The 16,834-nt window shown below is 38.5% G+C and overlaps 1 protein-coding gene across 13 annotated transcripts in view; it reads left to right on the top strand.

Moving 5' to 3' along the window:
• ADD3 (adducin 3) overlaps positions 1–16,834 on the top strand; it is a 174,901-nt gene that overhangs the window by 114,562 nt on the left and 43,505 nt on the right. For 8 of the 13 annotated variants that reach the window (XM_067537212.1, XM_067537209.1, XM_067537210.1 and 5 more), the window contains one exon: positions 16,372–16,595. In XM_067537212.1, the coding sequence (XP_067393313.1) occupies positions 16,401–16,595 (195 nt within the window). In that variant the 5' untranslated portion in view covers positions 16,372–16,400. Of the gene's footprint in view, positions 1–3,176; positions 3,279–4,528; positions 4,601–16,371; positions 16,596–16,834 lie in introns of those variants that run through there. The other 5 variants (XM_067537216.1, XM_067537214.1, XM_067537217.1 and 2 more) reach the window with 3 other exon arrangements.

Genomic DNA, 16,834 nt, shown 5'->3' with positions numbered 1-16,834 from the left:
TATATTTATAATTGTAACTTGTAGTATTGTGTGAAAGCCCAAAGTGTCACCATTTGGTTTGATTAGCCATAATTTCATCATGAAGACAAAAGCTGGATAGCGAAGACACGCCTATGTAAAGGTAGGAGGTTCTAAACTGCGGCATAGAACACTGATTGGGAAACTTCTGTGAAAGAATTTTCTCCATTGTAATAGTTACCTTTACTCCTGAGGAAATTCTGCACATTTTATCAAAATAACACAATATAATCATGCATGGCCAGGGCTCCTGCTGTCAGCCCCAGGGGGAAAAAGCAGAAGGAGGAAGCACTTTGGTGGAAATCACAAATCGTGTGAAAAATAACATTCTGCAAGGAACATCAATTCTGTGCAAATTCTGCATTGCACAGTGGTGCAGAATTCCAGCAGGAGTATTATCTTGCAGCAAGTTTGCTTTCTTTAGAAGTCCTTGCTACATCTCCGGCATACTGCAATTTAGTTATGCAATCTCTAGAGTTTATTCTGCCATTGATTGCATTTGCCTCATTCTCATTAAAACTAATGGGAGTCATGTGTGCATGTCAATGGGAAGACAAATGCTTAATAATATTTCCAGTAGATTTGATGGAGACAGAGCACATTTTCATTATTGTACTATGACAGAAAGTCAGATGTCTTGTTAGCAGCATGTTAATTATCTTCAATGTGCTTGTTAATTGGAAGAGAGTGTATGATGAAAATTTGTAACAAACAACTTTTTGATCTTATCATAGTTACTATACTGTTGGATTAATTTGTCTGTTTTTAGGTATTTACACCATGCCCTTTGTCATGTCTGAACACGTCTTATGATTTGTTACAGTAGCAATGTTACCTATTAAAAGGTATACTATGAATAAATAAATATGCTGTTTAGTACCGGTAATTTCACTGTAAGTTTGATATCATCTAATATTTTAACATTTTCAGAAAGATACCAGACTATCATATGGAAATAATTTTAGGCTGAGAATCATCACTAAATTCTAGAAATAGTTAGGTCTGAGCTCAGTCCTTAGTTGTAACATACATCGGATAACTATAATTGGGGATGCACATAGGTTGAGATGTTAACTTTTTTCAGGATTGATAGTATAGCTGTACTTGAATGGTAGGTCATGCAAAATAGAAGGCAGTGTGCATTCTTGAGCTGCAGTATCCACCAGACCAAATAGTTTAACTAATAATAATTTCTGTGTCATTCTGCAATCAGAGAAGAGGGCTGCCACTCCTTCTGTGAAGCAGAGATCTTGGCTGGAGTCCTGTGACACACAGTGGGAATTTACTTTCTGTCAGGAAATGCTGCTTTTCAATGTTTTATCTTGCTGAGGCAACCAAGAGTGAACAATAGGCTATTAAAGTATTAGAACAACAAGTGTCATAACTAACCCAGTATTTACTTTGTTTTGAGTATTATCCAAAAAGAAAGCATTCGCTAATCTTCAGAATTAAAGCAGTAATCAGTAGCTATAGTGTGTAAAGGATTTACCGTTATTTTTCAAATATTAAGGAAAAATTTAGTTGTGTTGAACTTTGAGAGCTTCCTGACATAGTTTCCTGTAGTAAAAAAGATAAAAATAAACTTAGTGTTGCATTTGCAAAAAAGAATGAAATTTAGGTTTTCAACTATTAAAAAAACACTATTTTATTTAATTGTCATTGCATTTTGAAGAGTGACTCTGACAGTATAAATGGTGTAATGAGTTTTTCTTTTTGGTGTGTGTATCAGTGCTACAGGGTCAGGCCAGCTGGCTATAGGAGAGTGGTTCTGTTGTGTTCTGAGAAAAGCCTATGGCACCCAGTAGTTCTCCCATCCAAGTACTAACCAGGCCCCACCCTGCTTAGCGTCCAAGATCAGACAAAATTGGGCATCTTCAGGTAGAAGGCAGATATATCAGCCCCAGGATAAGCAGGTCCCTTTTCCCTTGGTATCTGAACAAGGGTTACTCCTGCTTAATTAGGACACCTGGAGCCAATCAAGGACCTGCCTGGAATCTGTTAAAAGCCTCCCCTCCAGCCAGACAGGTATGGGCGATAGGAGCTGTGGGAGCGAGGAGAGCTGGGTGGTGCAAGTGCTAACAAGGATCAGGTGAGAACCTGCAGGTTCAGAGACTGGGGAGGAACCCTGCCCAAACAGGGCTGAGGACCTTCCCAGGCCCAGAGGCCTGAGGGAAAGACCCTGTCACAAGGGGAAGATTGACCTCGTTGTTTGGTTTGGTTTGAAGCTGCCATGCCTGGAGAGGGTATCGGAGACTACGACTCCCCAGGCAAGGAGCCCAGGAGGGGCCCTAATCAAGCAGGGTGTGGACAGGGAGCTCAGGGGCCATGAGGAGGTAACGCAGGGAAGCTAGTAGTTTTCTTGAAGCCGGCGGCATGAGGCTGCTACTTGTAGAGTCCCTGGGTTGGGGCCCGAGTGGGACCGCATCCCCACCCTCCTCACTGGCTGTTTGCTTGAGTTACCAGGGCCCCAGCGAAGAGGCAAGGGCTGGAAGCCAGAGAGGAGAGGCCATTTTGGGTGGTGATTACCCTCACCCACCATAAGAGGGGGAAAATTCTGCGGGGTGAAGGAGTACACTTGGGGAAGCGCTGGACCCACTGAGGTGGCGAAGGCACTCTGCCACAATGTGTAATTTGAGCACATTTGATACAGAAATCTCTCTCTTCTAATTACCAATTCCTTAAACTCCACCTGGGATTAAACTAAATTCTTTCCATCCCATGCACCATTAGTCTACAAGACTAATTATGCTTTCACTTTTACCTTGCAGTCACATAAGCTTTAATGATTGCATAGATGCAAATGAGTGGAATTTAGTAAACAACTCTGATGCACCGGAAGGAAAAAAATTCAGTTTGCTCTCCCATTTTGCTCTGCCTATGCAATCTCACAGGGAGTAAAATGTAGTGAAAGCACGTTTTAGTGAATACAATAAAGAGACAAGACTCCACATATACTCATGTGAAGAGGATCTCTCAAATAAAAAGGAGCTGTTTTTATATAGACACTTTCTTCAGGATAGAACTGCTCTTTAAAGAAAGTTAAAGTTGAAGCTAGTTTCAAATTATAAACTTAATTTCCACCTAGACACATACCCTTAACTTACAAAACCAAACAAAATACCAATCTTCCTGAAATTTCATACCACATCTCCTTCCAGGGTAGAATTTTTCTGCCTGCATTGTGGTGGAATGAACAGATCTAATCCATGAGTAATGTCCAGACCAGTGGATGCCTTCCATTATGAGAAATAAAAATTAAGGTAAGGAGACTAGTTTTCTGTCTTATATGCTTGTTTGTTTGGCATACGCATAATGAAAACAAATTTTCCGTTTAAATTTTTGGCAAATATTAAATATTGTGGGATTGCTACATGTAATTTGGGTCGCTATCTACACTCTAATACTAGGTTGTACATTTAGACTCTGATCCAAAGTCCACTGAAGTAAGTGGGAGGTGTTTCACTGACATCTATGGGCACTGGATTGGGCTGTTAGAAATCTATTCTGAAATGCTGAATTTTTCCATTGACTTCCTTGGAAGCAGAATCAGGCTCTTGATTCAGGAAAAGGTATTTAAAAGCCACTGTGTACATCTTTTTCAGTTCAGTATGGGCATGTAAAACAAATCTATAGCAGTAGCTGTACCAGAAGAGAGAGACAGTGTCATGCCTCTGCTGTTTTGGGCATAGTGAAGGTCATTATAATTTCATTGGATGGTTGGCACTGGCTGTGGACGGTTTTCACAAAGGAATTTCTGTTCAAAATATAATGCAACAAGAACATTCGTATGTTAGCAGCAGGTTTCCATGGAAACATTGTAAACTGATAACAGACAAGCAAAGGTCTTACTTTTGTGAGAGCCCCTCTATATTTTCTTTACATCTTTCATAGTAACTATTTTCTGTTGTGTTTATTCTGATACTACATGATCCTAAAATGTTTATCCTTTTCTTTAGAGAAAAAGCACTAACATACTTTTTGGGTGGGTGGATTTATCGTCCTTATTGCAAAATGACAATAAAAAATATTGCTTAAGATATCTCTTGGGTATCATACGTACAGTATCATAGAATCTTAAGCTTGAACTGGTTCCCTGCATGTTTAGAAGCTATAATTTAGTAGGATATGGTCAGAAATGTTAGAAATATTTTTAGTTCAGCAGATCTTCGAGTACCAGTCCCTATATGCATTCCACATATGGTTACGTATGTGCACCATGCACCTGAGACCAGAGATCTGAAGCAAGTTCTGTTGGTCCATGCATAAGCAGTTGCTCTCCTCATGCTTCAAGCCAAGGGCATTAAGGGTGTCACAGATCAATGCCTCTCCAGTACCTTCTTACCACCACATGGCCTGAGTTAGGTATTTGCTGCATCCACTATGTCTTCCTCTACTTCTGTACTTGTAAATATATATAGTAAATTCTTTTTTGGTAAGTTTAGACTTAGTGTTTTAGTGTTATAGTTAACATATTTAGTTTAGTCTTTCTGCCTCAGGAGCAGGTGCCTCATGCTTCTACCATGAAGGACTATGCCAAGAGACCTGGGGTTTCAGAACTGTCTCCTGCTCTTCTTTCTTCTCTGTGAGTGACTAACACCAGTGCTGCCTTTACTGCCTTGGGGAGGTTCATGTTGCCACCAACAGTAGCATTGGCTGTTACCTCTGTAATATACCAGGGTAGAATCCAGACTAAAGAGCAACTGTGGCACCTCTGCACTGAACCTTGGGTGCCTTACAATTCCTTGCTGAAGGAACTCCCACCTGCGCTACTCACAAACAGCCTTCCAGTATGCAAGCTACACACCTGCAGTGTTTGTGTGTAACTGCAGCCTGCCAGCTGCACATGGGTTACACTCTGGCTCTCACCAATCTTGGTTGTATTGCAGGGTGACCCCAGCACACCTCCAGTCTTAAGTTTTTCCCCTAGAAATGTATGTCCTGTACTGCCCACCCTTCTCTCGGACAATACAAGCTATAGATCCATATTATTTCTTTAACAGAAATAACATGCACACAACTTGCCACCCCAAATGGAGTTTCCCAGACACTTGAATTTAAACACACTGGATTAAATAAAACAAGTCTACTAACTACAAAGAGAGATCTTAATTAAGTACAAGTAATAAGGCATAAAAGTCAGAAATGATTGCAAGAAAAATAAAGATAAAACACTGTTGGTGCCTTATTTAAATTTAAACTATTAAATTCAAAGTAAAGCTTTTTTCACAGCATGCTTTCAGCAATCCTACTAATCAAATGTCTTAGGACAGGGACAATCCCCCAGTCCAACAGCTGCTTCCTTTTTTCCTTCAGGTGTAGTGAATCAATGAGCAGAGAGAGAGATACTTCGGGTGCTTATCCCTCCTTTTTATAGTTTCAGTCCCCCTCTTGGAAAAGGTTTCTGGTTGGGTATCAGGGGACAAAAGGTCCATATGGAAGGATCTGCTGCTTTTTTCTCACCTGTTTGAGCTTCCTTTCTTTCTCTTCCTGCTTGATGACTCTGTTTACTGCGGAAATGCAATTTAAGCATAGCACATGTTCCTTTAAGACAGACCTGTTTGCCAACCTCAGTTTGGAATATGTGTTAACACCATAGAGTGGAATCTCATAACTTCACATACAATGTAGCTACACACATTTTATCAGATGATACTGATTAGCAAATTGAGTTTTCAAATGATACCTTACAAGGCATACTGTATTCAAAGGTTATCCAAGGGACTGTTACCCTATTCCAGTGGTTCTTAATCAGGGGTATGTGTACCTCTAAAAATATGCAGGGGTCTTCCAAGGGGTACATCAACTTATCTAGGTCAGTGTTGCTCGGCCTGGGGGTTGCAGCCCCCAGGAGGGTCACAGAACTGGTTTAGTTTAGTGGCATCAAAAGTGCAGGGCCGGCATTAGGGGGTGGCAAGCAGGGCAATTTCCTGGGGCCCCACACCACAGGGAGCCCCGGGATGCAGAGTGATGTGCTTCGACCCTGCCGCTTGGTGCTCAGGCTTCATACAAGGCTCATAAGTTAAAAACAGGTTCAAGTATCACATTGAAATGTAAGGACAATATTTATAGTCTAATTGATGTATTTTATATGGTAAAAATGAGAACGTAAGAAATTTTTCAGTAATAGTGCGTTATGATACTTATGTCTGATTTTGTAAGCAAATAGTTTTTAATTGAGGTCCATTGTCCTCCTGGAAAACTCTTCACCACCTTGTCTGCTAAATTCTTGAAACACTCAGTCTCACATGAATATATTAAGTTCTGTTAGGGCAAAAATCCATTGCTATGAAACGTGTTAGCATGATTAAATTCATCATGATCTTTCAGTTGGTGTTTTAAATGAGTAATTGTGCTAAACTATGTATTTACAAATAATCTGTAATGGTAAAAAATATGTGGAATAAAATGATTCACTCCAATATAGAGGACAAGTGCAAGGTCACCAGCACCACTCCAGCCCAACCATGAGCTTGCATACGTGATGATGCCTGCACTGGAAGTGGAGTTAGATCAGCACAAAATAGTTCTGCCCAGAAGGGGAGCTACAGGGTTTGGATCCAGTAGCCCAAAAGTACAATTAGAAACGTTGTCATCCTTAACACTCCTGTTGTCACTTCTCCTTTATTCATTAAAATGAGTTAAGGGCATATCATTATCATTTTTCCTTAAAATATCTTAGCTTTTGTCTATGTCTGTCACAAATTTAATGTTTAAATATGCCATTTCTTTGTATTTAATATGTAATCCAGCTTCAAAGGATTCTCAAAAATGTATTTATATTTGCAGAAGTCTGTTCCAATACCTATTTGCAAAAAAAAAAAAAAAGTGAAATTTTACCAACTTAAATTTAGGTTATTCATGAACTTTATTCATCTTATTATAATACAGCAGTATTCAAAGGTCCCAATCAAGATTGGGGCCCCATTGTGTGCAGTGCTGTACAAATACACATGAAGACACAGTCCCTTTCCTGAAGAATTTATGAACCAAGATCTGTTGCAGTTTTATTTTTGCAACAGATCTCCAGTTACAAATGACTCTTGTAGAATACACTGCTGGCTGGGTTTACACATCTCTTCTTCAGGAACATTTAAACAGTTGATTGCATCTCTAAACTGTCAGTAGGTGGCAGTGTTTAAAAAAATTAGTTTTCCCTTTATTGGGGTATGAGGTTGGTAAACTGATAACCGTTAAAGGTCAATATTGCTACTATGTTATGAAGAGGAGATAGATGCACCAGAGGTTTGGTCTATTAAAAAAAAAAAATTGGCCACACACTGCAATGTGCAATATCAGTTGTTCATATAAACATTTGTAAAATGTAACAGTTGCTTCATGTCTGTCATTTGGATTGCCCACCCATCAACTTCTGACCCGTCATTAAACCAAAGGAGCAGCTGTTTCTGCCATGACATTTCTAATGATAATCAAGACCACCATTAAATCAAAGACTTCTGATCTGCTGTGGAATCAAATAGAAGCTTCCCTAAAACTGGAAGTAATGCATCCAAATAATGAAATAGAAGAATTTTTAATTTGTCTGTTGTATCCTTCCCAGTTCAAAATGGTGCCTTTTTAGAGGGCATATGCAAATCTCTGGGATGTTTGATTAAATACTATAATAAATGCAATCCTTCCAGCACACACAATCAGCATGCCGACTGTGCACATTCACGTTAAAATTAAAGTTCTCTCTTCTGCTACAAAGTGGGCTTTGCGGTGAGCCTGAAAAACTTGATATTGCAACAGGATGTTAGGAGACCAGAAGGTACTGTAACAGAGAAGATATATTTGTAAAACTCAGAATTCTTGGCTTCTAAGAATGATCTTCATAATTAAAACCAAATGTACAGTAAAATTGTTTCTTGCACTTGTCATAGTTATATCGCTGTGGAATCTTAGATACATTTCACTGCCCATAAAAGTGAGGGAAATTCTTCTGTGACCACAGTTCTGTCTGTAAACAAAGATAGATAACAATGAATTATGTTGTGTTAAAAGTTGAATTAGAACCAGTCATATACTTTATTTATCAATTTTAGGTACATTCAATTATATAATGAAGCACTGTCAGGTTAGAAATAATACTTTTTAAAAGTCTTATCTTTTTGTTAAATACTTTATAGACTCAAAAATGAAATTGAGTTAATTTATTCTTTCACTTGAACTGGGTTCCAAATCCCTCTTGAACTAGATCAGGTTCAAAATCCCAGTCTGGAACTTAAGTGGGCCTATCTTTCCCTTATTTGCAGATGATCACTTTTCTACTTCACTCAGTTTGGATAATGAAAATAAATTAGGTCATGAGAACCAAAAATTGAAACTATTGCAGTACTGCAGTGTTTGTTGCCGCCAAGACTGTAGAAGGATCCTTAAATCCAAACAAAGAAAAACTGTTTTATTGAAATGTGGGGTTTTAAAAATGTTTTATGAAGATATTTCTATTGTTTTGTTAAAAAAAAAAAAAAAAAAAAAAAGCTTTTCTAAAACATACATTTGGGTCCAGAACTACTTGAGATTGTTCTGAGACTTTTCTTCAGATATGACTTAAATTAAAAAATCAAAGAAGTTGCATGACCTATAATAAAAAGAGTCCATAAGAAACCCATTCCTCCTCTGCAGATTTGAGTGGATCTATCATTAAACCAGTGACAATCGACAAAATAACAAACTATTCTGGGAAAGGATTAAGGAAACTTAGACATTGTTAATAATCAGTAAATATTTATGTAGATCATGGACAAATTCTGTATGTGAAATATTGAATAATAGTACTGTTCCAGGGACCTCAGTGCTTTTATAGGGATGGGTAAGCATTATTATTATAATATCCTTTAATAGATGAGAAAACGCAGGCATTGAAAGACTAAATAAATTGCCCAAGACATGCAGAAAATCCATGAAAGCAGATTAGAATCCAGCTTTTGTGAATCAGGCCCCTATTCAGGAAGATACTTAAGCATGTGTAATTTTAAGCATGTGAGTACTCCCATTAAAACAAACAGGAGTACTCTCATGCTTGAAGTTATTCCCATGCGTAAGTATCTTCCTTGCTCACAGTTTAGTAGTCATAGTCTACTCTTCCATGCTGCTTTAAAATGGTAATGTACTATAAACATGCTTATTATAATACAATATTTCTTCAATCAGATTGAATTTTTTATTCTGTAAAACATAATGCCTAGGATTTAACATAGTGTTAGTAAAATAATCTTGTTTAATGTTCATTGGGATTTAATGGTAGAAACCATTTATAAATAGTGAGATTTGATTCCATTCTGTTCAAAATCAAGTAGTTAGGTTATCTAAAGGCTCGCTGGAAACAGTGCAAAAGAATGCTACATGACAACACACGGCACTGCTGACACATCACTTACTGGCTTAACCTCTCTAACAGTTTTATAAAGCAGAGTGAGTAGACTGTAGCACTCCTAAAAATAATGCTAGAACCTAGTATCAGAAGACTTACCATTTGATTTATGGACATTTTGTAACAATTCATGCCACAGTATTTGTCGGATTCTTTTGAATACTTTTGTTTGCACAGCAGAGCAGACTTGAGAGTTTAGAAAAGAACTTTTACCCTAGAGTCAACTTTGAAAAAGCAGAAAATGTTTAAGGAAAGAAATTGTTCACTGTCTGTTTCCTTTGCTGCTGTTCAGTTCAATATATTTGTGCTTTGTGTCAGAGCAGATTTCTCTTCACACTGCAATAGTGTGACCACTTCTTTTCCCAAGCTACATTTTCCAGATGATTCATGAATATGTTGAACAGCTCTGGTCCAGTACAGATCCCTGGGGGACACTGCTATTTACTTCTCTCCATTTTGAAAACTGACCATGTATTCCTACCCTTTGTTTCCTATCTTTTAATCAGTTACTGATCCATAGAGGACCTTCCCTCTTATCCATGAATGCTTTCTTTGCTTAAGAGCCTTTGGTGAGGACCATGTCAAAGGCTTTCTGAAAATCCAAGTACACTGTACCACTGGATCACTGTTGTCCTAATGTTTGATGATCCCCCTCAAAGAATTGTAATATATTGGTGAGGCATGATTTCCCTTTACAAAAGCTATGTTGACTCTTCCCCAAAAATTATGTTCATCTATGTGTCTGATAATTCTGTTGTTTTTTTTTCCTGTAGTTTTAACCAGTTTGCCTGGTGCTGAAGTTTGCCTTACTGGGCTATAATTGCCAGCATCATCTCTGTAACCTTTTTTAAAAATTGGTGTCACATTAGCTGTCCTCCAGTCATCTGGTACAGAAGCTGATTTAAGTGATAGGTTACATACCAGAGTTACTTGTTCTGTAATTTCATATTTGAGTTCCTTCAGAGCTCTTGGGTGAATACTATCTGGTACTGGTAACTTATTACTGTTTAATTTATTGATTTGTTCCAAAAATCTCCTTTATTGACACCTCAATTTGGGACAGTTCTTCAGATTTTTCACCTAAAAAGCATAGCTCAGGTATGGGAATCTCCCTCATATTTTTGCAGAAGAACTTCGTATCAAAATAGACTGTATATTTAAATCGGAATGTTATGGTCATGTACAGAACCTTAGCAATGTGCTAGAAAAACCAAGAAAACATGTTTTCATGAAATATGTTGTGGATTTTGCCATTCACAAAGACTCTTTTTTTTTGTTTTTCTAACTTACTGTTGTCATCTTAAGAACCCATTCAACAAGCGTTGTCACCATTGGTGTAAGCTTTCATAGAGCACTGCAGTTTTATTCATTGTCATACCAAAGGATGACGACAACTTCCATGCACTAATCTAGGCATATGTGATCTACTGTGCATAGTAACTTTCCCTCTTGTAATTTGATATGTTCACGTGTATTTATGGCCACCTTCCTGAGCATATTGTGCAAGCCGGTGTGTTAATTGTTTTTCATTTCAATGGGAGTTGTGCTGCTAAATCCCCATGTGTTGCACTGAAAATGTAGCTTAGCGGTAGCTGCAGCTGCAATGAACTGTTGCTATTGCTGAGGTAAACAGACAGAGGCGCTAGATCTATCGCCAAAATGTCTCCCTCAAAAGGCTAAGAACGTCACATCCTCAATTAAAGGGGCACATAGCCTCCTCATATCCACCATGGTTCAACATTATCTGGCTTGAACCAGAGCTAACTAGCCCTTGTCTATGCCCAATTTCAACCAGACACAGAGTAAGTCATTCAGCCTAGCCTCCAAAGTGAATTTACTTCAATTACTGTTCCTGTTTTCAGGATAGGTTACAATGTAATCCAATTGCTTGTTGTTGTAAAGTAACAATGGTTCAAATACTTAACACACAAATAGAATTGTTCTCCAGGCCCAATTTTTATTAATGTTCTCATTAAATAGGAAAAAAAGCAAACTGTCATACAGTGTGTGGTTTGTTTTTAAAGTGGAGTCTCAAAGGTGTGGAAAATTATTCCATCAGCTCAGTTAGTCTAAGTGGAAAAGAATTACACCAGGTGGATTAATTGTGCAGCACTATATTAAACTATTCTGTTTGTAATCCTCAGGCATTAGTTTGCAGCTATTTACCTTTATATAAAACCAGATTTAGGTCTACATTTTCTACAAATATTTGTAGAAATATTATGTTAGTCTGTATTTGCTATATATGGGCTAAACCAGCTGACATACTTTTGAACAAATGATAACCTTCCTTTAATATGGCACAAATCTTTCCAATTCCACAAATGATTTTGGAAAGCGGTAATGCTTGGACATGTATTTTATTTATCTTGTTGATGTACACGAAACTTGGTGGTGACAAAATAGAACTGCTGAAACATGAGAGAAATCACATCATCTGATTGAGAGAGATTTACAGTTCTCAGTTAATTTTCTCTTTGTCAGGAGATCAAAGACTAATTGAATTCTGTTCCTTTACTTACATTAGATTTTGGTATGCTCTAGAATAAGCTAATTATGAGACACAAATCACTATTATGCTTAATAATCAGGTAGATTGGATGCTTAACCTCAAAGTACTTTCAAAAGAAATCTAAAGGTTTCAATAGTAGCAGTGGTTAATTTGGGATGTTGAAAAATTTCAGAGCAGGGTTGTGCTGCAGCGAGGAAGTGAAGGTGCCTAATGGTAACAAAGAGTTTGTTTCAGAATTTATTCTGCTAGTATTCCAAAAAGAAGAGTTAAGTCTGAATACGTCCTTGTAGGTCAGTTGATTTGGTGTCTCCCCCATTAGTCTTGTCATTTCAAAATGCTGCAGTTGACTTTTCTAGAGTCAGCACTTCTTGTGGCGTTCACACTCAAGACACTGTCTTTGGTGAGAGAAATTTTCCATGTGTCTGAGGCCTTGTCTACACTAGCACTTATGCCGGCAAAACTTTTTTTGCTCAGGGATGTGGGAAAAAATAACCCCATAGCCACATAAGTTTTCCTGGCATAAGCATTTGTGTAGCTGCATAATGTCAACGGGAGAGAGCACTCCCACCGACACAACAAAACCATCTAAATGAGAGGCGATGGCTATGTTGGTGGGCGAGCGCTCTCCCATCAACATAATATGACTATACAAGCCTTTATGCTGTCAAAACTTATGTCACTTGGGATTGTTTTTTTTAACATCCCTGAGCAACGAAAGCTTTGCCGGCATAAGTGCTAGTGTAGACAAGGCTTGAGTGTCTTTATTTCAGTCTTCCTCTTCCACACCCTTATTTATCTCTTACCTCCTCTTTCTTCTCATTCCCAACCTTTTTGCCCCCAAATTGTTTCTAGTATTTAACACCATTATTACTAACAGTTATTCCAAGTAGGACAGTGGACCATGCTATCCTGGGGGATAAAGCCTACCAAGTATCGGGCTGGGAATATGTTAGAGTTGTGACCAAGGCTGTCTTGCAGCCTGAAATGAATTTGCTGTTGTATTTAATTATTGGAGGCGATTTTTGTTGTTTAAAGCTTCATTTTCATTGGAAGGGTCTTTATTACAGTAATAAAAATAACAGTCCTGCCCAAAGTTTCCAGCCCCAAACAGGAAATCCAGTAGAAATAGTGTGGGAGGGGCCACCCAAAGAAGTAATACAGCCACCTAAGTGCAACCCCCCTGAAACACACACACAGCCATCCTTCCCTTGCAACACAGGAATTCAACTCCATGTGAATGAGGACATGGCTAGAAGGAAAGGAGGTAGAGTTGGCTAACAACTATTCTGACAAAAAAAAAAAAGAGAGAGAGAGAGAGATTTTGAACCTTAATTGGTGTAAGATCATAGAATCATAGAAGATTAGGATTGGAAGGGACCTCAGGAGGTCATCTAGTGTCCTACCCCCTGCTCAAAGCAGGACCAACCCCAACTAAATCATCCCAGTCAGGGCTTTGTCAAGCCGCATCTTATATACAGGTGTTGCCAAAATGCAGGAAAAGACAGATGCCTCAAGTGCCTGAGTTGGGTGCAACCCACAGAGGATAGAGATACACACTTTCAGGTTTGATCCCTGTGTCCATTTGTCATTACTGCCTTTTCTTCATCCAGTGGCAAGTTGCTATGTCTTGCCTAGCATAGTAACTCTGCTATTCTCTCTCTGCCATTCCTCTCCTTTTTTCCCCATGTTGCTCTCTCTATACAATATATTCCATTTATCCACCCAACTTGGGCTACATAGTATGCACTGGAAACGGACTAACTAATACTACTCGGAAAGGTACTTTCTCTTTCCTTACTTCCTGACCACCAGTGGAGGGGCCAGGAACCAATAGCAGCAGAGCAACTGAGCTGACCTTGCTGCTAGTTGAGCTGAGGACCCGTAAATAAGCTCAGACCAGAGAAAGAACCCCCTCATGCAGCTTACCCAGTGATTCATGTAGTCTGGGTCTGGGTTTCCTGCAAGTCCCCAGTGTGTTTAACACCACCAGTCCTGTGCTAAAGGGGAGAGGATGAGGCAGATATCCAAAACCATGCATGTTTTTTCAGTATGTCCGTCTTCATTTTTTTATGTAAGATGAGAAAAGAGGAACTGCTACTTTATATTTCTAAAGCATCCATCAAACTGTATAGTGTAGAAATCTTTTCTTTCACCACTGGAAGATCGCCATCTCTGGGGGTGGAACATGGGAGGAGTTTAAAAGTGCAAAGCAACTTCACACAAATTTAGGACAAGGTATGAAGTCAATTGTACTGTGCAGTTTAAAATGCAAGCGGAACATAATTTGCCTGAATGTCTCTTTGGGAAAATTATAAAATATTGAGATCAACACCTCTACTATGAAAAATGCCATGGATTATTCAATAACCACAAGTGTTCAGGCCTTCAGTTTTATATCCATCTGAAAAATGGCACTTCCAGTACCATGTGGAAGGTATTAGTTCGTTAGTGACTTAGAAGGAAGAGTGATAACTATTAAGTCACAAATGAAATGTCATGCAGCAACCTGTTTGAGGTCTCCCATTTCAGTTGTGGCTTGAGATATGGCTGCCAGCACTGTATGCATATAGTGCATATGTATAGTTGGAGTACCACTGTTTAAATATTATACCTTTAACAACTAGGCAACATATTAGAAAGGAAGGAAGAGAAGGGAAGTAAAAAAGTGAAGTTTACTGCAATTGGAAAATCTCTTTTGGGGAATCTAGGTATTGCCAGGTATGGGCTTGATTCTTTTTACAGATGAACACATCTTGCTGTTACCACAAGAAGGTACTGAAAAGTAACAGACTAGAACTAATTATATCCCATAGACTTTTTTAAATGTTAAAGTGTGACGTGTGTACTCGATGATGTTTTCTGAGCCCAGCCAAGTGGATTAGCAGCAGAGCAACAATTTGCTACTTGGTTACCAGGGATTGGGAGCATTTTAGGAAATCTAATTCTTGTGGATAGTGCACCTTATTGGAGGGGGGGGGGGGAAGGGAAACAAGTACAGAAGAAGACTTATGGTTTGCCACTCTTTCAAGATGGACTATTGCTAGCCAATTTACAGAGTAGCTTTGGAGGTGATCTCTGAGAAGGCTAGTTGCTTGGCCAAAGGATGAATTCAGCAATTGTGGATCTGTAATAGAAAGAAAAAATACAAGGGGCAGATCCTCAGCTGAGAATTTGCCCCAGAGTGTTCATATAGAGGATCTGATGTAAATCTGTTGTAGTTAACTTTGTGTTGTGGAAAGGATGCAAAACCCATATTTTGAGAGGCAGCCTATTTACAAATTTAGTAATGCATAGGGATTTTTAGAAATATTCAGGAAAAGAAATTAACAAGAGGGCAGGGAAGCTGAGCTGTGATGAATACCTTGTTTACTGTAAGCCCGTTTGTGCCTTTGCACCTGTCACAAGTCCCAACATCCCTCTATTTCAATAATCTCAATTATGAAAGCTGAGAAAACATCAATGAGTCCTCTCCAGCTTGAAGAATAAGATTCCTGAGTTTGTTTCTGAACCTGGACCTCCATGAGTTGTGATTTAGATTTCTGCTTATGACCAATTCTACAACATTTTCACAAATACTCTTTTTAAATCAGATCTTAAAATCGAGCTTATATGAATCTTTTTTCCCAATACAATTTATCAAGTTTCAGCTCGGGTAAGAAAATACCTTTATAATAACACACAAATGAAAGAAAATTAGCACCGTATAGATATTTTCAGTGAATATTAAAGCTGCAGTCCTGGGAAACTGATCACATGATCTTCCCCCACAGTTTAACAGTTTTTTATTATAGCCTTCTCAGGGTTGAGAGACCATCTGGAGAACTCTCGAGGTCTGCTGGCAATCTTTAATGCGACCAAAGCTTAATCTTCCCTCTGAAGTTACAGGATGGCTTGAAAAGGCCGTAATTAAGGAATGTCCTGACTTCCTTAGTTAAAGTTCGGCAGTGAGCTATAAGCGTGTAGTTGTATAGTATACAAAGGGTCCAATATTGTAATAGGATTTAGCAGAAGTTCAGCATATCAGAAAGTGGAATTATACAGTATGATGGAATGGGGGCCAGAAAGTGAATGGATTTTAATAAAACATTGAGGTGAAGTCTGTGGTAAAATACATTATGTACATTTTCAACATTGGCACTTTTTTGTTGAAATGATTGGTGCTTTTTAAAAAATTTGAATCCGAACAGATGATTAGACAGTCCAGAACTGAGGAATTTAAAGGCTTTTAAATTAATAAATGGTTGAGTTATGTAACTTCTGTTTTGTGTGTTCAGTTTTTTGGTACGCAGCTCCACACTCCCCGCACACCCCATCAACCCTGGGTTACTGATTGTGAAGTTGCTGCATTTTAATTGTCATTTGTCTTCCTGCTGTGGAGGAGAGAGGAATGTATTTGTCCAGGCTTATAAGGTCTATTTGATGTCTTGTATTTAAATGGCATTAATTCTTTCCTGCCCTCTTATTATTTCAGGTGAAGAGCATAATCTGCAGTATTGAAGCATGAGTGCTGATGCCAGTCAGGGGGTGATCACTACTCCTCCCCCTCCCAGCATGCCTCACAAAGAGAGGTATTTTGATCGCATCAATGAAAATGACCCAGAGTACATCCGTGAGAGAAATATGTCTCCTGATCTGAGACAAGACTTCAACATGATGGAGCAAAGGAAGAGGGTCACTCAGATACTGCAAAGTCCTGTGAGTAGGATTAAGGAAACAAAAGAAAAAAACAAAAAAAAAATGTTTTCCCCTTTCTGGAGATTAACTCAAAAACAAAAAAACCAAAACAAAACTTCAGACTGCATCACAGCTAGAGGGAATATCTCAAGCCATGAAACTTTTTCATAAGAACAATCGGTAAACAATTAGTTTATGCAACATTTTATTTGCGTAGTTGTGTAGTGTATGAACAAACAGGCCCATTATTGTTTTTTCCT

This window comes from Emydura macquarii, unplaced genomic scaffold (genome assembly GCF_026122565.2).
Source record: "Emydura macquarii macquarii isolate MOO-44397 ecotype Brisbane River unplaced genomic scaffold, CSIRO-AGI_Emac_v2 contig_3692, whole genome shotgun sequence".
Taxonomy (NCBI): domain Eukaryota; kingdom Metazoa; phylum Chordata; order Testudines; family Chelidae; genus Emydura; species Emydura macquarii.
The sequence above is the reverse complement of the archived record's forward strand: the minus strand, read 5'-3'. Positions and strand labels throughout refer to the sequence as shown.